The sequence below is a fragment of the Bos indicus genome, chromosome 17 (assembly GCF_029378745.1).
Source record: "Bos indicus isolate NIAB-ARS_2022 breed Sahiwal x Tharparkar chromosome 17, NIAB-ARS_B.indTharparkar_mat_pri_1.0, whole genome shotgun sequence".
NCBI lineage: Eukaryota > Metazoa > Chordata > Mammalia > Artiodactyla > Bovidae > Bos > Bos indicus.
Window position 1 is genome coordinate 15,855,244 of NC_091776.1, and position 15,526 is coordinate 15,870,769.

Genomic DNA, 15,526 nt, shown 5'->3' on the forward strand with positions numbered 1-15,526 from the left:
ATACTCCTGGATTCAATGATTTCTGCACATGAATATTTAGAATTTCATTGGGAAGACAAAAATCAGTGAATGAGGGGCTTTAAAACTCAGGACAGCAAGCAAAACAACTTGTAAAATACACTTAGAAATTTTAAAAATATTTGGTAAAAATAAAAAAGATAACATATTATAAACTTAGAATTCCAATTATAATGGTACGTTCTCATAAAACTAATAAAAACTAATTTCTCATAAAAACTAATCTTATTTCCCTTAAAAATTGTGCAGTGACTTATGATGTAACGAAATAACACTTGACTCAGAATCAAGATATTGTACTTGCCAAGTCCACAATTTATTTATTTGGCTACATGACCTTTGGCAGGTCACTTAAATTCTCTGGGCCTCACTTTCTTTGTTGGTAAAATAAAGATCGTCTGCAATTTTTAAAGATCTCTCCCAGTTCTGAAGTTCTATGATAATAAGATGTCACATTATTTGTGAATTTTTTTTCTTTCTTTTCAGTCATTCAGCATATTTTGGTTGAGCATCTACTCCATGTCAGGCACTATTCTAGACACCAGGATATAGTAATGGACAAAATGGACAAAACATGTGACCTCCTGAATTTTATATTCTTTTCATGTCTCTCGACATAAAAAATACCATAAGAAAGAAAGACATTGCCTAATATGTTAAAAGTGACGTTCTGTGGAAAAATACAGAGCGAAGTAAAAGGGTTTCAGAATATTGTTGACGTTTAATAGAGCAAGCTTCATTGAAAAGTTGATGTTTGAACAAAGACACAAGGAGGTAAGGGAATGAGCCATATGGATACCTAGGGTAAGGATATATTGATAATTGAAAACAGCTAATGCTAAAGCCTTGAGGCATACGTGTGCTTTCCACAATCAGACAACAGCAAAGAAGCTCATTTGGTTTGAATATGAAAAGTTAAGGGGAGAGAGTAGAAGATGAGTTTAAATAATTTAAAGCCTTTCTATTGACTTTGACTATTACTCAGAAAATCCAGAAGCAGTTGGAGGGTTTTGAGCAGAGGACTAACCTGATTTGACAGATTTTAACACCCAGGCTGTTATGTTCAGACTAGACTGTAGATTAGGATAGAACCAGGTATAGACCAGTTAGAAAGCTAATATAATTCTCTAATTGAGACATGATGGTAGTAGCCTGGACTAAGAAAAGTAGCCTGGACATGATGAAAAGTAGCTGGGTTCTGTACTTTGAAAGTGGTGCCAACAGAGTTTTCTGATGGTTTGGATGGGAAAATGAGAGAAGGGAGAAGTCAGGAATGAGCTGAAGGATAGGGTGGCTGTGGACTAGCTGGCAAGGACTCTGGAAAGAACAAGTTTTGTAGTCAGGAATAGGGACATGTTCTCTTCGAATATCTTAAGTTTACCATGGAAATATCAAGTATGCAGTTAGATATAAAAATCTGAAATTCAGGAGAGAGGGTTAGATAAATGATCTAAAATTGGGAATTGCTAGCAGGCAATGGCACCCCACTGCAGTACTTTTGCCTAGAAAATCCCGTGGACGGAGGAGCCTGGTAGGCTGCAGTCCATGGGGTCACTAGAGTCGGACATGACTAAGCAACTTCACTTTCACTTTTCACTTTAATGCACTGGAGAAGGAAATGGCAACCCACTCCAGTGTTCTTGCCTGGAGAATCCCAGGGACGGGGAAGCCTGGTGGGCTGCCGTCTATGGTGTCGCACAGAGTCGGACACGACTAAAGTGATGCAGCAGCAACAGTAGCAGGTAATTTAAAGCCATGGAACTGAATAATATCAGCAAAAAAAAATTGAGTTTTCAGAGAAAACAGAAATGACCTACAGATCACAAATGGGGACAACCTGATGTTAACAAGCAGAGGAGCCGACCTCAAAGTTGGATAAGGAGTGACGAGTGACTTAGGAGGTTAACAAGTATAACATCCTGAAATCTAGGGTTAGACGGTATTCAACAAAGGAGGGATCCATCTACCCAGTGCTGCTGGTAGGTAAGGAAAATGATGACTGAGAAGCAACTTTGGATTTTGCAGCATGGAAGACATTGATGATGCTGATTAGAGTAGCTGTACTAGAATACAAAGGGATTAAAGCCTCAGTAGAGAAGGTTAAGAGGAAAAGAAGAAAAGGAACTGGAGACAGCATTTATGAACAACCCTCTGAGGACTTTCAGCATGAAAGGAAGCAGAGAAATAGGGTGGAATCTATAGAGGAAGTAGGGTCAAGAGATGATTATTTTTTAAAGATGGGATGATAGCCATGTGTACTAATGGGAACAATCCAGTAACAAAGAAATACTGATGATGTTGGAGGCAGGAGAGGGAACTGCTTGAGTGATACCCTCAGTAGTGAGAGTAGGGATGATCTGGTGTATACAGGTAGAGGAGCTGGTCTTAGCTAGAGAACAAATAGTTCATCCTCAGAAATGGGAGAGAAGACAGGCATAGAGAACAAACATGAAAACCAAGGAGGAAAGGCAGGGGTGGGATGAATTGGGATTAACACACACACATATATATATATTATATATTCAGTTCAGTTCAGTCATTCAGTCGTGTCTGATCGACTCTTTGTGACCCCATGAACCACAGCACACCAGGCCTCCCTGTCCATCACCAACTCTCAGAGTCCACCCAAACCCATGTCCATCGAGTCTGTGATACCATCCAGCCATCTCATCCTCTGTCGTCCCCTTCTCCTCCTGCCCTCAATCTTTCCCAGCATCGGGGTCTTTTCAAATGAGTCAACTCTTTGCATCAGGTGGCCAAAGTATTGGAGTTTCAGCTTCAACATCAGTCCTTCCAGTGAACACCCAGGACTGATCTCCTTTAGTATGGACTGGTTGGATCTCCTTGAAGTCCAAGGGACTCTCAAGAGTCTTCTCCAACACCACAGTTCAAAAGCATCAATTCTTCGGCGCTCAGCTTTCTTCACAGTCCAACTCTCACATCCATACATGACCCCGGAAAAACTATAGCCTTGACTAGACGGACCTTTGTTGGCAAAGTAATGTCTCTGCTTTTCAATATGCTGCCTAGATTGGTCATAACTTTCCTTCCAAGAAGTAAGCTTCTTTTAATTTCATGGCTGCAATCACCATCTGCAGTGATTTTGGAGCCCAGAAAAATAAAGTCAGCCACCATTTCCACTGTTTCCCCAACTATTTCCCATGAAGTAAAGGGACCGGATGCCATGATCTTAGTTTTCTGAATGTTGAGCTTTAGGCCAGCTTTTTCACTCTCTTTCACTTTCATCAAGAGGCTCTTTAGTTCTTCACTTTCTGTCATAAGGGTGGTGTTATCTGCATATCTGAGGTTATTGATATTTCTCCTGGCAATCTTGATTCCAGCTTGTGCTTCTTCCAGCCCAGCGTTTCTCATAATGTACTCTGCATAGAAGTTAAATAAGCAGGGTGACAATATACAGCCTCGACGTACTCCTTTTCCTATTTGGAACCAGTCTGTTGTTCCATGTCCAGTTCTAACTGTTGCTTCCTGACCTGCATATAGGTTTCTCAAGAGGCAGGTCAGGTGGTCTGGTATTCCCATCTCTTTCAGAATTTTCCACAGTTTATTGTGATCCACACAGTCAAAGGCTTTGGCATAGTCAATAAAGCAGAAATAGATGTTTTTCTGGAACTCTCTTGCTTTTTCCATGATCCAGCGGATGTTGGCAATTTATCTCCGGTTCCTCTGCCTTTTCTAAAACCAGCTTGAGCATCTGGAAATTCACGGTTCACATATTGCTGAAGCCTGGCTTGGAGAATTATATTATATATATATATTACTGATATTGTGTATAAAGCAGATAACTCTGTAGCTCAGAGAACTCTTACTCAATGCTCTGTGGTGACATAAATGGGAAGAAAATCCAAAAAAGAAGGGATATATGCAAACAGCACTTCACTTTGCTGTTCAGCAGAAATTAATGTTATGTTGTAAAGCAACTATACCTCAATAAAAATAATTTAGGAAAAAAGAGAGAAGAAAGAGCATAAGAAATGTGGGTGAGTGGACAGACATCAGGTCATATGTCAAAATGACTTAATGCTTGTTCCCATCTTTACAAAAATAGTAGCCAACAATTTGGGGTTGTATCATATGTGCCAAAATTATTTTGAAGATGCTGCCTTTATCATTTTACCCTTGCAACCCTCATAGGAGTAGTCCTACCCATTTAATGGATAAAGAGGCAGACAGTTGGCGTTGCATGTACTTTCATGCCAAGTCCAGTGGCTGGGCCTGGATTCAGACCCTGGTGGTCCAAGTTGAGTACCTTGTCCCCTGAATCACGATTCTGCACTGCTTCTCTTATTTCCAGGAGAAAGCATCACTAATCTTAAATCTGTATAGATAAAGTGTTTGCAATCACGCTTTGCACAAACTGTTAAGTTTTATCAGATAAAAATTAGCAATATTATGAGATAACTTCATGAAAATCAATCCCTTCAGTATCTCTTAAACATTTACTATGGAATTGTACCTTATGCAGAAACAGATGCCACGTATTCATAATCACAATTGAAAAAATATTTCACATTCTCATATATCTGATGACACTCGTACCCACAGAGAATCTGAGATAGACCAAAAGAAGGAAAAAAAAAAAGATTCATATCTCCCTTGTGGGAAATGTGAGGCATATAATATAGAATCAGATCAGATCAGTCGCTCAGTCGTGTCCGACTCTTTGTGACCCCGTGAATCGCAGCACGCCAGGCCTCCCTGTCCATCACCAACTCCCAGAGTTCACTCAGACTCACGTCCATCAAGTCGGTGATGCCATCCAGCCATCTCATCCTCTGTCGTCCCCTTCTCCTCCTGCCCCCAATCCCTCCCAGCATCAGAGTTTTTTCCAATGAGTCACCTCTTCGCATGAGGTGGCCAAAGTACTGGCGTTTCAGCTTTAGCATCATTCCTTCCAAAGAAATCCCAGGGCTGATCTCCTTCAGAATGGACTGGTTGGATCTCCTTGCAGGCCAAGGGACTCTCAAGAGTCTTCTCCAACACCACAGTTCAAAAGCATCAATTCTTTGGCGCTCAGCCTTCTTCACAGTCCAACTCTCACATCCATACATGACCACAGGAAAAACCATAGCCTTGACTAGACGAACCTTTGTTGGCAAAGTAATGTCTCTGCTTTTGAACATGCTATCTAGGTTGGTCATAACTTTCCTTCCAAGGAGTAAGCGTCTTTTAATTTCATGGCTGCAGTCACCATCTGCAGTGATTTTGGAGCCCAGAAAAATAAAGCCTGACACTGTTTCCACTGTTTCCCCATCTATTTCCCATGAAGTGGTGGGACCAGATGCCATGATCTTCGTTTTCTGAATGTCGAGCTTTAAGCCAACTTTTTCACTCTCCACTTTCGGATGGGAAATAGTATTGTTTGGTTGGTTACTTGCCTACCTTAGTCGCTCAGTCATATCTGAGTCTTTGTGATCCTTTGGACTGTAGCCTACCAGGCTCCTCTGTCTGTGGAATTCTCCAGGCAAGAATACTGGAGTGGGTTGCCATTTCCTTCTGCAGGAGATCTTCCTGACCCAGGAGTTGAACCCATGTCTCCTGTGTCTCCTGCATTGCAGGAGGATTCTTTACCTGCTGAGCCACTGGGGAAGCAAGCCCCTCTTGCCTACTTATTCAGCACTTATAAGTTGAATCTATTTACTTTAGACTTTGTTGGATTTGTAGAAATAATTTTCTAAGGGTGCAGTGTATTCCACTGGCCTTGAACTTAACCAGGAAACTACTCACTTACCTAGTGCACTTCAGGATAGAAATGTGTTTCATTTTCTGTCCTCTCAGTGTTCTAACCAAGCTTTTATCAACTCACTCTCCACCACCCCTCTCTTCTCAATCACAGATAGTGGACAAAATTTAAATAACAAGAGCTCTTTGTTGTAGATGTATTGGTGATTTGGGGTTGCTTGTTGACTCATAACCTATGAACTTACTCTTCAATTTCAGCATGTTTGTAGATCAGAGTTCTGAGATTATAGTTTTGAGAGGTCAAAAGGCAAAATAAGCCCAAGGAATGTGAACATGTGACTCTTCCTGTTCCAGCATAAGCCCTGATTCAAAATTTTTTTTTGCTTCCACCTATACAGAGCTTGTTTGACTAATGGATTTAGTTCCTGGAAACTGTCTCAGCAGAATTTACTTCAAGCTTTCAACTTTGTGCTCTGAAATGAGAAGTTTAACCAGGGTAGCAGTTGATGCATTTCCTTTGCTGTTTGGCTAAGAGCAAGACTGGAAAGTTTTATGACATTGTTCTCAGACTGGCAGGATTTAAACAAACAAGGTTTCCTTGACGTGAGAAAAGGTTGCTTTGTTCTTCCCCTGGCAGTTTGTCTGGAGTCAGGCAGTCCAGTCATTTCTCATACATCTGGAAGGTACCACGATCAGTCACTTACTTTGGTCATAGTTCACTGGACACTATGATGATTACATCTGAAGATGTATCTTTGCCCTTTGTGTGAATACCTTTGGTGCCTTTAAGACTGTTGCTACTAGAGACAAAGGAAGACACAGCATTTATATGGACTCTTCCTCCCAGGGTTGCCATTAACCTTGCCCTACCTGATACCCAGGGGCTTCCCAGGTGGAGCTAGTGGCAAAGAACCCACCTGCCAATGCAGGAGACATAGACACACAGGTTTGATCCCTGAGTCAGGAAGATCCCTGGAGAAGGGAATTGCTACCCACTCCAGTATTCTTCGGAGAAGGCGATGGCACCCCACTCCAAGAGTACTGTACACTCCAGTACTCTTGCCTGGAAAATCCCATGGACGGAGGAGCCTGCAGTCCATGGAGTCGCGAAGAGTCGGACACGACTGAGCGACTTCCCTTTTACTTTTCACTTTCATGCATTGGAGAAGGAAATGGCAACCCACTCCAGTGTTCTTGCCTGGAGAATCCCAGGGATGGCGGAGCCTGGTGGGCTGCCATCTATGGGGTTGCACAGAGTCCGACACGACTGAAGCGACTTAGCAGCAGCCAGTATTCTTGCCTGGAGAATCCCATGAACAGAGGAGCCTGGTGGACTATGGTCCATAGAGTCGCAAAGATTCAGATGCAACTGAAGTGACTTAACATGCACACATGCATGCATTATTTCTAGATTTGGCCTTGTTTCTTAGCTTTGGTCTCTCTGTTCACCTAAAATTTATATCTACCTGTTTCTCCCCCTACTTCTACTTACTCCATTCCCTATGCCTACCATGGTGACTGTCCACTTGATTTTCCATTGTTTTTTATCATGGCTTCAAGCTCAACTCATGTGTGTGTATGCTTAGTCACTCAGTCATGTCCAGCTCTTTGTGACCTCATGGACCGTAGCCCACCAGGCTCCTCTGTCCATGAGATTCTCCAGGCAAGAATGCTGGCGTGGGTTGTCATTCAATACTTACTTCCCCTTTATTCCTACCTTTTCCAAGTCTTTTTGTCATCTTAGCTCCATCCCCTCTTCCCTCCAGTCCCACTTATGACCTCCTCCAAGTTAGTTCATGGCTTCTGTTTACAGCACTCGGCATCATCAAACCAGACATCCCTCCCCGACTGTTGTACAAAGACTCACTGTTTTGGTGTTCACTCCCTATATACCAAGCAGCTTCTCTGACCTCCCTCTGCATAGCTCTCCCTTCACGTGTTCAGGAAGCAACAGGACCTTGTCTGAACTTGATCTTCTCACCAGAGATGCATTCTCTTGCCTCTGAACCCTTAACCCCTCTGGATGTGTTTTGTCCCAACTTTCTCAGCACTTATCATACCCTCCTTATATTGAAGGCATTGCTTTACACCTCTTGAGACTTTCTCCTTGAGGGTAGTGGTCATGAGTTTTAATATTAGTATCACCCCAGGACCTCATACTGAAGAGGTTCTACTTGTCTAACAAATGAGTATATAGTTGACCCTCTGTGTCTGAAGGTTCTGCATCTGTGGTTGGTTGAATTGCCAGATGTAGAACCTGTGGGTATGGAGGGATGATAGTATTACACCATTTTTTAGAAGGCACATGAGCATCCTTGGGGGTGAATATCAAGGGGTCCTGGTGGCCAGTCCTCCACAGATGCAGTATTTCTCATGATGGGCAATGAAAAAAAGGGGAAATTGATACATGGAAGGCAGCTTAGCATTTGTTGAAGACAGATGAATATAGATTTTTTTTTTTTAATTCCTGGACCAGAGCCAGGAAATGATTCATGAAGATGGAGTGAGGAAGACTTGGAGGAGGGCATTCTTAGTGGCCAGGGACGTCATTCTAGGCAGCTCGGCCTCAGCAGGTGCGTCTCGTTCCCTGATTACTCATCTGTTGTCTGGATTAGCTTCATTTCTGTGTTCTGTAGCCCAGGATTCAGCTGATATTCGGAGCCCTCTGATGGCCAGGTGTCTAGGGTCTATGACCAAAGTTGCACGTGTGTAGTATACAAAGGAGTCCTGCTGTAAGGTATCTGGAGAGGAAACCTTATCATTAGTTGATCCCTCCAAGCACTGACATTCGCATTGTAAAACTGTACCCAAAACACAGCCCGTCACACAGGTAGCCATCTCTGAGTCGATGTAGAGCAGTTGTGTTCTCAGTTGTGTTCTCGGCTGCGTCTAGCTCCTGTGTCCCCATGGACCGTAGCCCACCAGACTCCCCTGTCCATGGAATTTTTCAGGCAAGAACACTGGAGTGGGTTGGCATTTCCTACTCCAGGGGATCTTCCTGAACCAGAGACTGAACCTATGTCATTGGCATCTCCTGCATTAGCAGGTGGATTCTTTCTCATTGTGCCACTGGGGAGCCCTAATATAGAACAGAGGCCCTTCAAAACCATCGATGACTCTATGGGCAGAGATATACCCACTCCCAGCCCCCAACCTTGAAACCACTGCCAATTCTATGCCGCCTGAGGTTTGGACATCCTGTTAAAAATCCTGTCAGCTGTAGAATGGGTTCCTCTCACAACCTTGGGAATTTTATCACCCTCCTTAAAGGCCATTCTAATTGTTCTGCTCCGCATTTCATCATCTTCTGAACTTAGGTAAATCCTATGAGCCAGGCTCATATATTTCTCCTATCCCTTTGCATAAAGTTTAATGGGCAGGCAAGCTTTGAGCTTTTCATTTTTTTCCCAATGTCTGAAAAGTTGTGATAACAAAAATAATACTGGCTACAAGCTTCTGTGAAGTTAATTATTTTCAGTGAATGAAGGAGACTGAGCACCTGAGAAGAAAATGGCTCAGAAATTGGAAAGAAAACATTATATTCTGCTACCATCGGTTGGAATTTGGCTCTTTTATTTTCCTCCTGAGCAACATAAGAGCCATTGAGCTCAGAGGACGTGAACATCCTGTACAGGAAGTAGATGGTGTGTGGAGGAGGTGAAGGGGGCGCCCGGCCGTCATCCTTTGAATCCTTCAGTGAATTCACTCGAATCCTGTTAAAGAAGCGAGTCAAGGGCTGGAAAACAGGCTCTGCTTGGACGACTTCCAACACACTTCACAAAGCTCAGGAAAAGCTCAGCTAAGCCACACACATTTTATGCTTTCCTGAGGAAAGACTCTGCTTGTTGGTCTCAGGGTTAAGGAGTTTCAGCAAGTTTTTATAGAGATACTAAAACATTCTCTTCATATTTTCCTCTGTCACTAAAAGGAGCCCAGGGGATAGAATCAATGATGCGGGCACTTAAGTGTCTGCTGGGCCAGTTAGCTTCTGTGAGAGGTGTAGGCGCAGTGACTACATGTTGGCAAGCCCTTAGCTACCTGGCGTCTCTGGGTTTATCATACGAGTGTATATGTGTGTGTGTGTGTGTGTGTGTGTGTGTGTGTAACAATCTCAGCTGAAACATGAGGAAGCTAAACTCAAAAGAGTGGATGTGTGCATTTCAAGATTTTTTTTAAGCCTTTTATTGAGCTATAACACATACTGAAAAGTAGATACATCTTAAGTGAAGAGCTTAATGAATTTTTGCATATAATATGCACCCATGTAAGACCACTCACATGAAGACATAAATAATTTAGAGTGCCTCAGAAGGTTCCCTCATACATAAAAGGCACCACTTTTCCTTGTTTAAAGATAAGTCTGAATCTCATTTCAAGATTTCTTACTTGAATCTAGAACACGCAGAATGAACACCGTCTTCATCCATCCCAGAAAACGACTTTCCCGTCAGGACAAAATAAACCCCATGTAAATTGTGAAGTACGGAGAGACAGGAAGCCGTAAGGGATGATGTCACAGTGGTCTCAGAGTTGTCAGGAGCTGCTGCTTTTTTTGTTGTACCCCAAAAATATTTTTCAGGGAACAAACTTAAGCATTCGCTGTGCCTTTCTCAGAGTGATTTGGAATGCTCATTGAAGCAGAAAGGCCCTTTATGAACTGACTGCTTCAGCCTGTCTCTGCCCTGTCACACACCATTGTGTCTATTTCAGAACCTGAGATTTACACTGAGTGAATATTAACAGGGAAGAAAACCTGAAGTCGTTGCAATTTGCATTTGCCAGTGAGATTTACCTTTATTTGCTAAAATTAAATTGCTTCTTTTCTAGGAAAAAAAAATGTACTTTTAGCTTTCCCATGTATACTTCTGTATAGGAAGCTTACTGCTATCTTTAAGACATTCTGCCTTGCTCACCAACTTGTAATTTTCTTATTCATCGTTGTTTTCGTATATTGTCCTTTTCCTTAAATTTTAGTCATAAGAAGTATATATAATTATAGTAAGCAAAGACACTGGAAAGTGGTTAGTGTCAAATACCTAAGGGCACTTCTAGACTTAGAATTTCAGTGTGTTTATTTATTTTTCCAGGTCCTCAGTTTTATTCTAGTAGGACTAGATCAGGGGATCTCTTTCTTTTTTAATCTCATTGCATTTCTGATTAGGAATCAAATGGTTAAATTAGAGTGAAGATAGGTTTAGAAGTGACTAAAAAAATTATGCCGATGAAGAAATCTGTGAAGATTCTTCTTTTAAAGATCCTTAATAAAAACCATCAGCTCTGTTTAATTTGAGCTGTCACTTAGTATCTTCCAAGGCGGGGTGGGAATAAGTTAATTTTCCACTTTCTGATAGAAAGAGCTTATCACACTTTTGGCGAGGTTATTGATCACTTGACACAGAATAGGATGCTAGGTGCCCAGACAACATGTACCTGCTATTTGGGAACTTTGCAAATGCGTAGAAGAGTGTAAACCAGTTACCGGAATGGAGTAAGTGACCAAGTAGTTTTACTTCAGGCTGATAAAGCAGCGCCATCTACTGCACACAGGCTTTATTCTGTGTTGGAGAATTCTTCAGTAGAAATTCATTTTTGCAGACCTCAACACAAAGGAAAATGGGTTCTCAGTCTGTTATCTTTTAAGATATACATCTGGGTCGATTTATTGAGATACTTGTTTTCCACGTGTATGTGTCTGCATATTCACATTGAGAACAGTAATCGAATAAGAGAGTGAAAGGTAAAACAATATAAATATGAAAACAATATGAATATCAAGTATTTCTTCTTGATGTCTCTTGATGTGTCTTTTACTCTGAAAATAAGTCTAATGTACCTCCATTTGCCCTTTTATGTCTACTAATGACATAAAAATCAATAGTTACCCAGTGCCTATTTCAGTTGAACCACTGTTCATATTTTATCCTAAGCTGCCCACAAATGAGTCCTTTATTAAATGATTAGATTTAATAGGCTTTCATTGAATTCTCTTTTCTCTAGTGTTTTTTATTCCTGTCATAACACTTAATTCTACAATATTTTAAAATAATAACTCCTAATGTTCCTAATGTATTTTGTATTACAACTTCACATAAGCATTTACATAGAGTATTAACAGGAGCATCTCTTTTTATTAAGTTGGGACCATTAATTATCCTTTCAACCATTTTGGTTTATTTCATCTAATCTATTATAGAACATAAAATAAGTAAGTGACGGTAGATATGGTGCAATAATGATTATGATTCTTTTCATCACTACCTATAACTCTTTCAAGGTCTTAACTGATTATTGACCATTCACATTACTCCCTCTGTAAACTGAGAAGATTGTATCACTTCAGATCTTGATTCACAGTTAATTTTTCAGCATGCGCTCATTTCTTTTCAATTGTATTTGTATTTGTCATACCACTGTCAATTTATATATTAATGGAATAGCACACAGTCTGGAATTTATAATATTTGACATTTGTCAGGATTTGATTTTCAAATAGATTGAAATAGAATATAACTTGTTTCTATATCACATGCCAAAGTCATAATTATGTAACTGAAACATGTTAAATTTCTAGGCATACAGAAAGCACAGATGGTTTCAGTTTTGTATCCTGATTTGAAGAAAGGCTATTCAGATTCCAAATACTGTCAAAAACTTGATTTTCTCATTCATACCTATATGTTAAAAGACTTTTGTTTTATTTATTCCAACTTTACTCATTTAATTAAAAACTGAATATTTTATATGCTGTGATCCGGAGATCCAGTGATTAAAACAGAAATTTCTTGCCCTCAGTGAGTTCACTTTCTTGCAGAAGAGTATGGGCAAGGAGCTGTGAACACAAAGGAAAGTGAACCTGACCCAAATTTTAGTAAATGAGGAGGGGATTTAGGGGGGAAATCAAGGAGACTTCCTGGAAGAGAGAAACTCTGAATTGAGTCTGCAGAGAAGATAAAGTATTTGTCAGGAAGATAAGCAAGGGAAGAATGCTCCAGGACTGCAGATAGGATTTGCAGAGACACTGAGATGAGACAGCAGAACAGGTGTGGGGAAATTTGTCTGTTCAGCTCTCCTGGGACTCAAGGCTACAGATGAAAAAGCTCTGAGAGATGAGACTGGACACATAGGCAGAGATCAGATAATGCAGGGTCTGTCATGCTTTGGGACTTTGTTCTGAATGCTTTGGTGTCTTTAAAATAGTAAGGAAATGAAAGAGTGAGTGATGGAATTCAAATTGATTAGAAAGATCTCTGTAGCAACTCTGTTGAGAAAAGATTGGAGAAGGATATGCCTGGAGGAAGAGGAGTCACTCACAGAGCAGGATAGAAAGCAGTCCATGGGAAACGGATAACTGATGATGGGAGAGGGCAAAAGGAAGATGAGTGTTTGATGGGTCTTTGAAACCCCTAGACTGTAGTTCACCAGGCTCCTCTGTCCATGGAATTCTCCAGGCAAGAATACTGGAGGCGGTAGCCATTCCCTTCTCTGGGGGAACATCTTGACCCAGAGATAGAACCTGGGTCTCCCACATTGCAGGCAGATTCTTTACCATCTGAGCCACAGGGAAGCCCTATTATGATGGTAGAACTAATTTCATTACCCAGTAAGTGTGAAGACTATAGAAGGAGTCCAGGAAAACATGTTTCCAGCAGGGGAAGAGTTTGGTGGCATCATCCACCAAGATCCAGGCAATGCCCAGATTAGAGATGAGCAGAGAGGAAGAGGAGTTCTTCTATAAATGAGTGAGATAGGATCCAAGTGGAGAGTCCAATGCGTGGCTGGTTATAGACATCAGGAGTTCAGAGGAAAGATTGGGATTGGAAATCTTTTATCTTTGTAACTTCTAAGTATGGTGTAGAACGTCACTGAAAATAAATAAATTGGTTCTGTCCTCCAAGACCTTCTTTAATCTATCTATCCCACTCTTCTTATGCTCTGTCCACCCCACAGAAGACTGGTATGAGCAGTTGTATCCCCTCATCCTTACCCTGAAGGACTGCATGGGAGAAGTGGTGAATCGAGCTAAGCAGTCCCTGACCTTCGTGCTCCTCCAGGAGCTCGCCTACAGCCTGCCCCAGTGTTTGATGCTGACGTTGAGAAGAGACATCGTCTTCAGCCAAGCAGTAGGTGCCTCTTGTTTTTTGAGCCCAGCGCACTGATGGGCTGTCAGATAGTATCCTCAGTGAGGAAAGAGATCTTCTTATGATAGTCTGCTTATTTTATTTTTTTTGGCCATATATACCACCTGGCCTGTGGGATCCTGGTTCCATGACCAGGGATTGAACCCATGCCCCCTGCATTGGAAGCTTGGGGTCTTAATCATTAGACCACCAGGAAAATCTAGTAGTTTGCTTTTTAAGGGGATCCTTTTCTTAAGGTATTGATACCCAGCTTTTCTTATTCATAATAGATACCTAGCTGAATAGAAACAGTGTGTGAGACCTTAAATATTTATTTCTGCAAAAAGGTGGCCAAGTCCCTGAAATGTCCATTGTTTCACAGGGCACAGAGTCTTTGAAGGAAAGAGTCCCTTGTCCTGGCCTCATATTATTCCTGGGGTCTCTGCACCATGCGCTGCGCAGAGAGTAGCCAGGACTGGCAAAAGGGATCTGTTTGCAACCCTTATTTCTACAGCTCCCTCATGAATTCCTGGACAGGGCCTTATAATAGTCTGTTTTGTTGTTGCTTTTTGTTTTTGTCGTTTATATAGAAGTTTGCCAGGCCATAGTCTTGGATGAAGGCTGGGCAGTATCACCTCCGTTGCTACACCCCACCCTAGCCCGTGGCGACAAGGTTGGCCTCCGTCAGAATAGCCGTGTTCCCACTCCCCTCCTGCCTGCACCCATGACTGAGTTTTGCAGACACACACCTGGAGGGAAAGAGACAGAAGTCTGTCTTTGTTAACCATCCAGATAAAGGGAATAATTTAACCAAAATATCCCTTGTCCCCTATGATTTCATGGATGACCCAGTAGTAAATGGAGCGAAGTGTCAAGCACTTTGCTCTGCCTTACACAAATCTCTCCACTGTGTTCTTTCAATGACTCTGAGGAATGAGAACTATTATCTCTATTCTTCATGTGCAAAAATATGTGAGAAAGTCTTGGAAGTGTTAAGTGACTTTTTATGATTTTACTGCCTGGTCTTTCCCTTTTCACAGTGCTGCCTTTCCCAAACTGTCCTGCAGCATGGGTTTAGACATCCGTGGTTTCAAAATGGATATATAAATAGTTACAATTTTGTTACACATACTTGGAAGTTTCTAATGAAGTCTGTGATGTCTCAAAAGTCTTAAATATTTTTAAATTAAAGCTCACTGACCCCAGGAATTTCTTCAGTGTTTTTCTTTTCTTTTTTCTTTTTTTAGCTTGCTGGATTGGTTTGTGGTTTTATCATCAAATTGCACACAAGTCTGTATGACCCTGGCTTCCTTGAGCAGCTTCACACGGTGGGATTGATAGTACAATATGAAGGACTGCTGAGCACATACAGTGAGTATTGCTTTGGTCCATGTTAAAATAATATCCCTATTCATAAGGCTATGTGATCCATAGATTCTTCAGTTAAACATAAAAATAAGAGATCAACCTTTCTTGCATCAAGCATTAGAGAAAGAATATAACTTTCAGTTCGTTATATTCATTCTCCTTGTCACTGTGCTTTTAACCTCATTATGTTTTGAAAATGGAATTATAGATTACTTCACAGTGGAGTCCTGAGCAACCATCTGGCTTTTTAAATATAAAAAGCTTTGCCAACCTAGTTTCAATGACTGGATTTTTAAAGTTCCCAAGTCTCTAATGTCTAGAAC

The 15,526-nt window shown here is 41.3% G+C and overlaps 1 protein-coding gene across 5 annotated transcripts in view; it reads left to right on the forward strand.

Moving 5' to 3' along the window:
• Window positions 1–15,526, forward strand: part of INPP4B (inositol polyphosphate-4-phosphatase type II B) — a 714,114-nt gene that overhangs the window by 601,690 nt on the left and 96,898 nt on the right. For all 5 annotated transcript variants that reach the window (XM_019977498.2, XM_070769067.1, XM_019977497.2 and 2 more), the window contains 2 exons: window positions 13,666–13,838; window positions 15,083–15,206. In XM_019977498.2, the coding sequence (XP_019833057.2) occupies window positions 13,666–13,838; window positions 15,083–15,206 (297 nt within the window). The remainder of the gene's footprint in view (window positions 1–13,665; window positions 13,839–15,082; window positions 15,207–15,526) is intronic.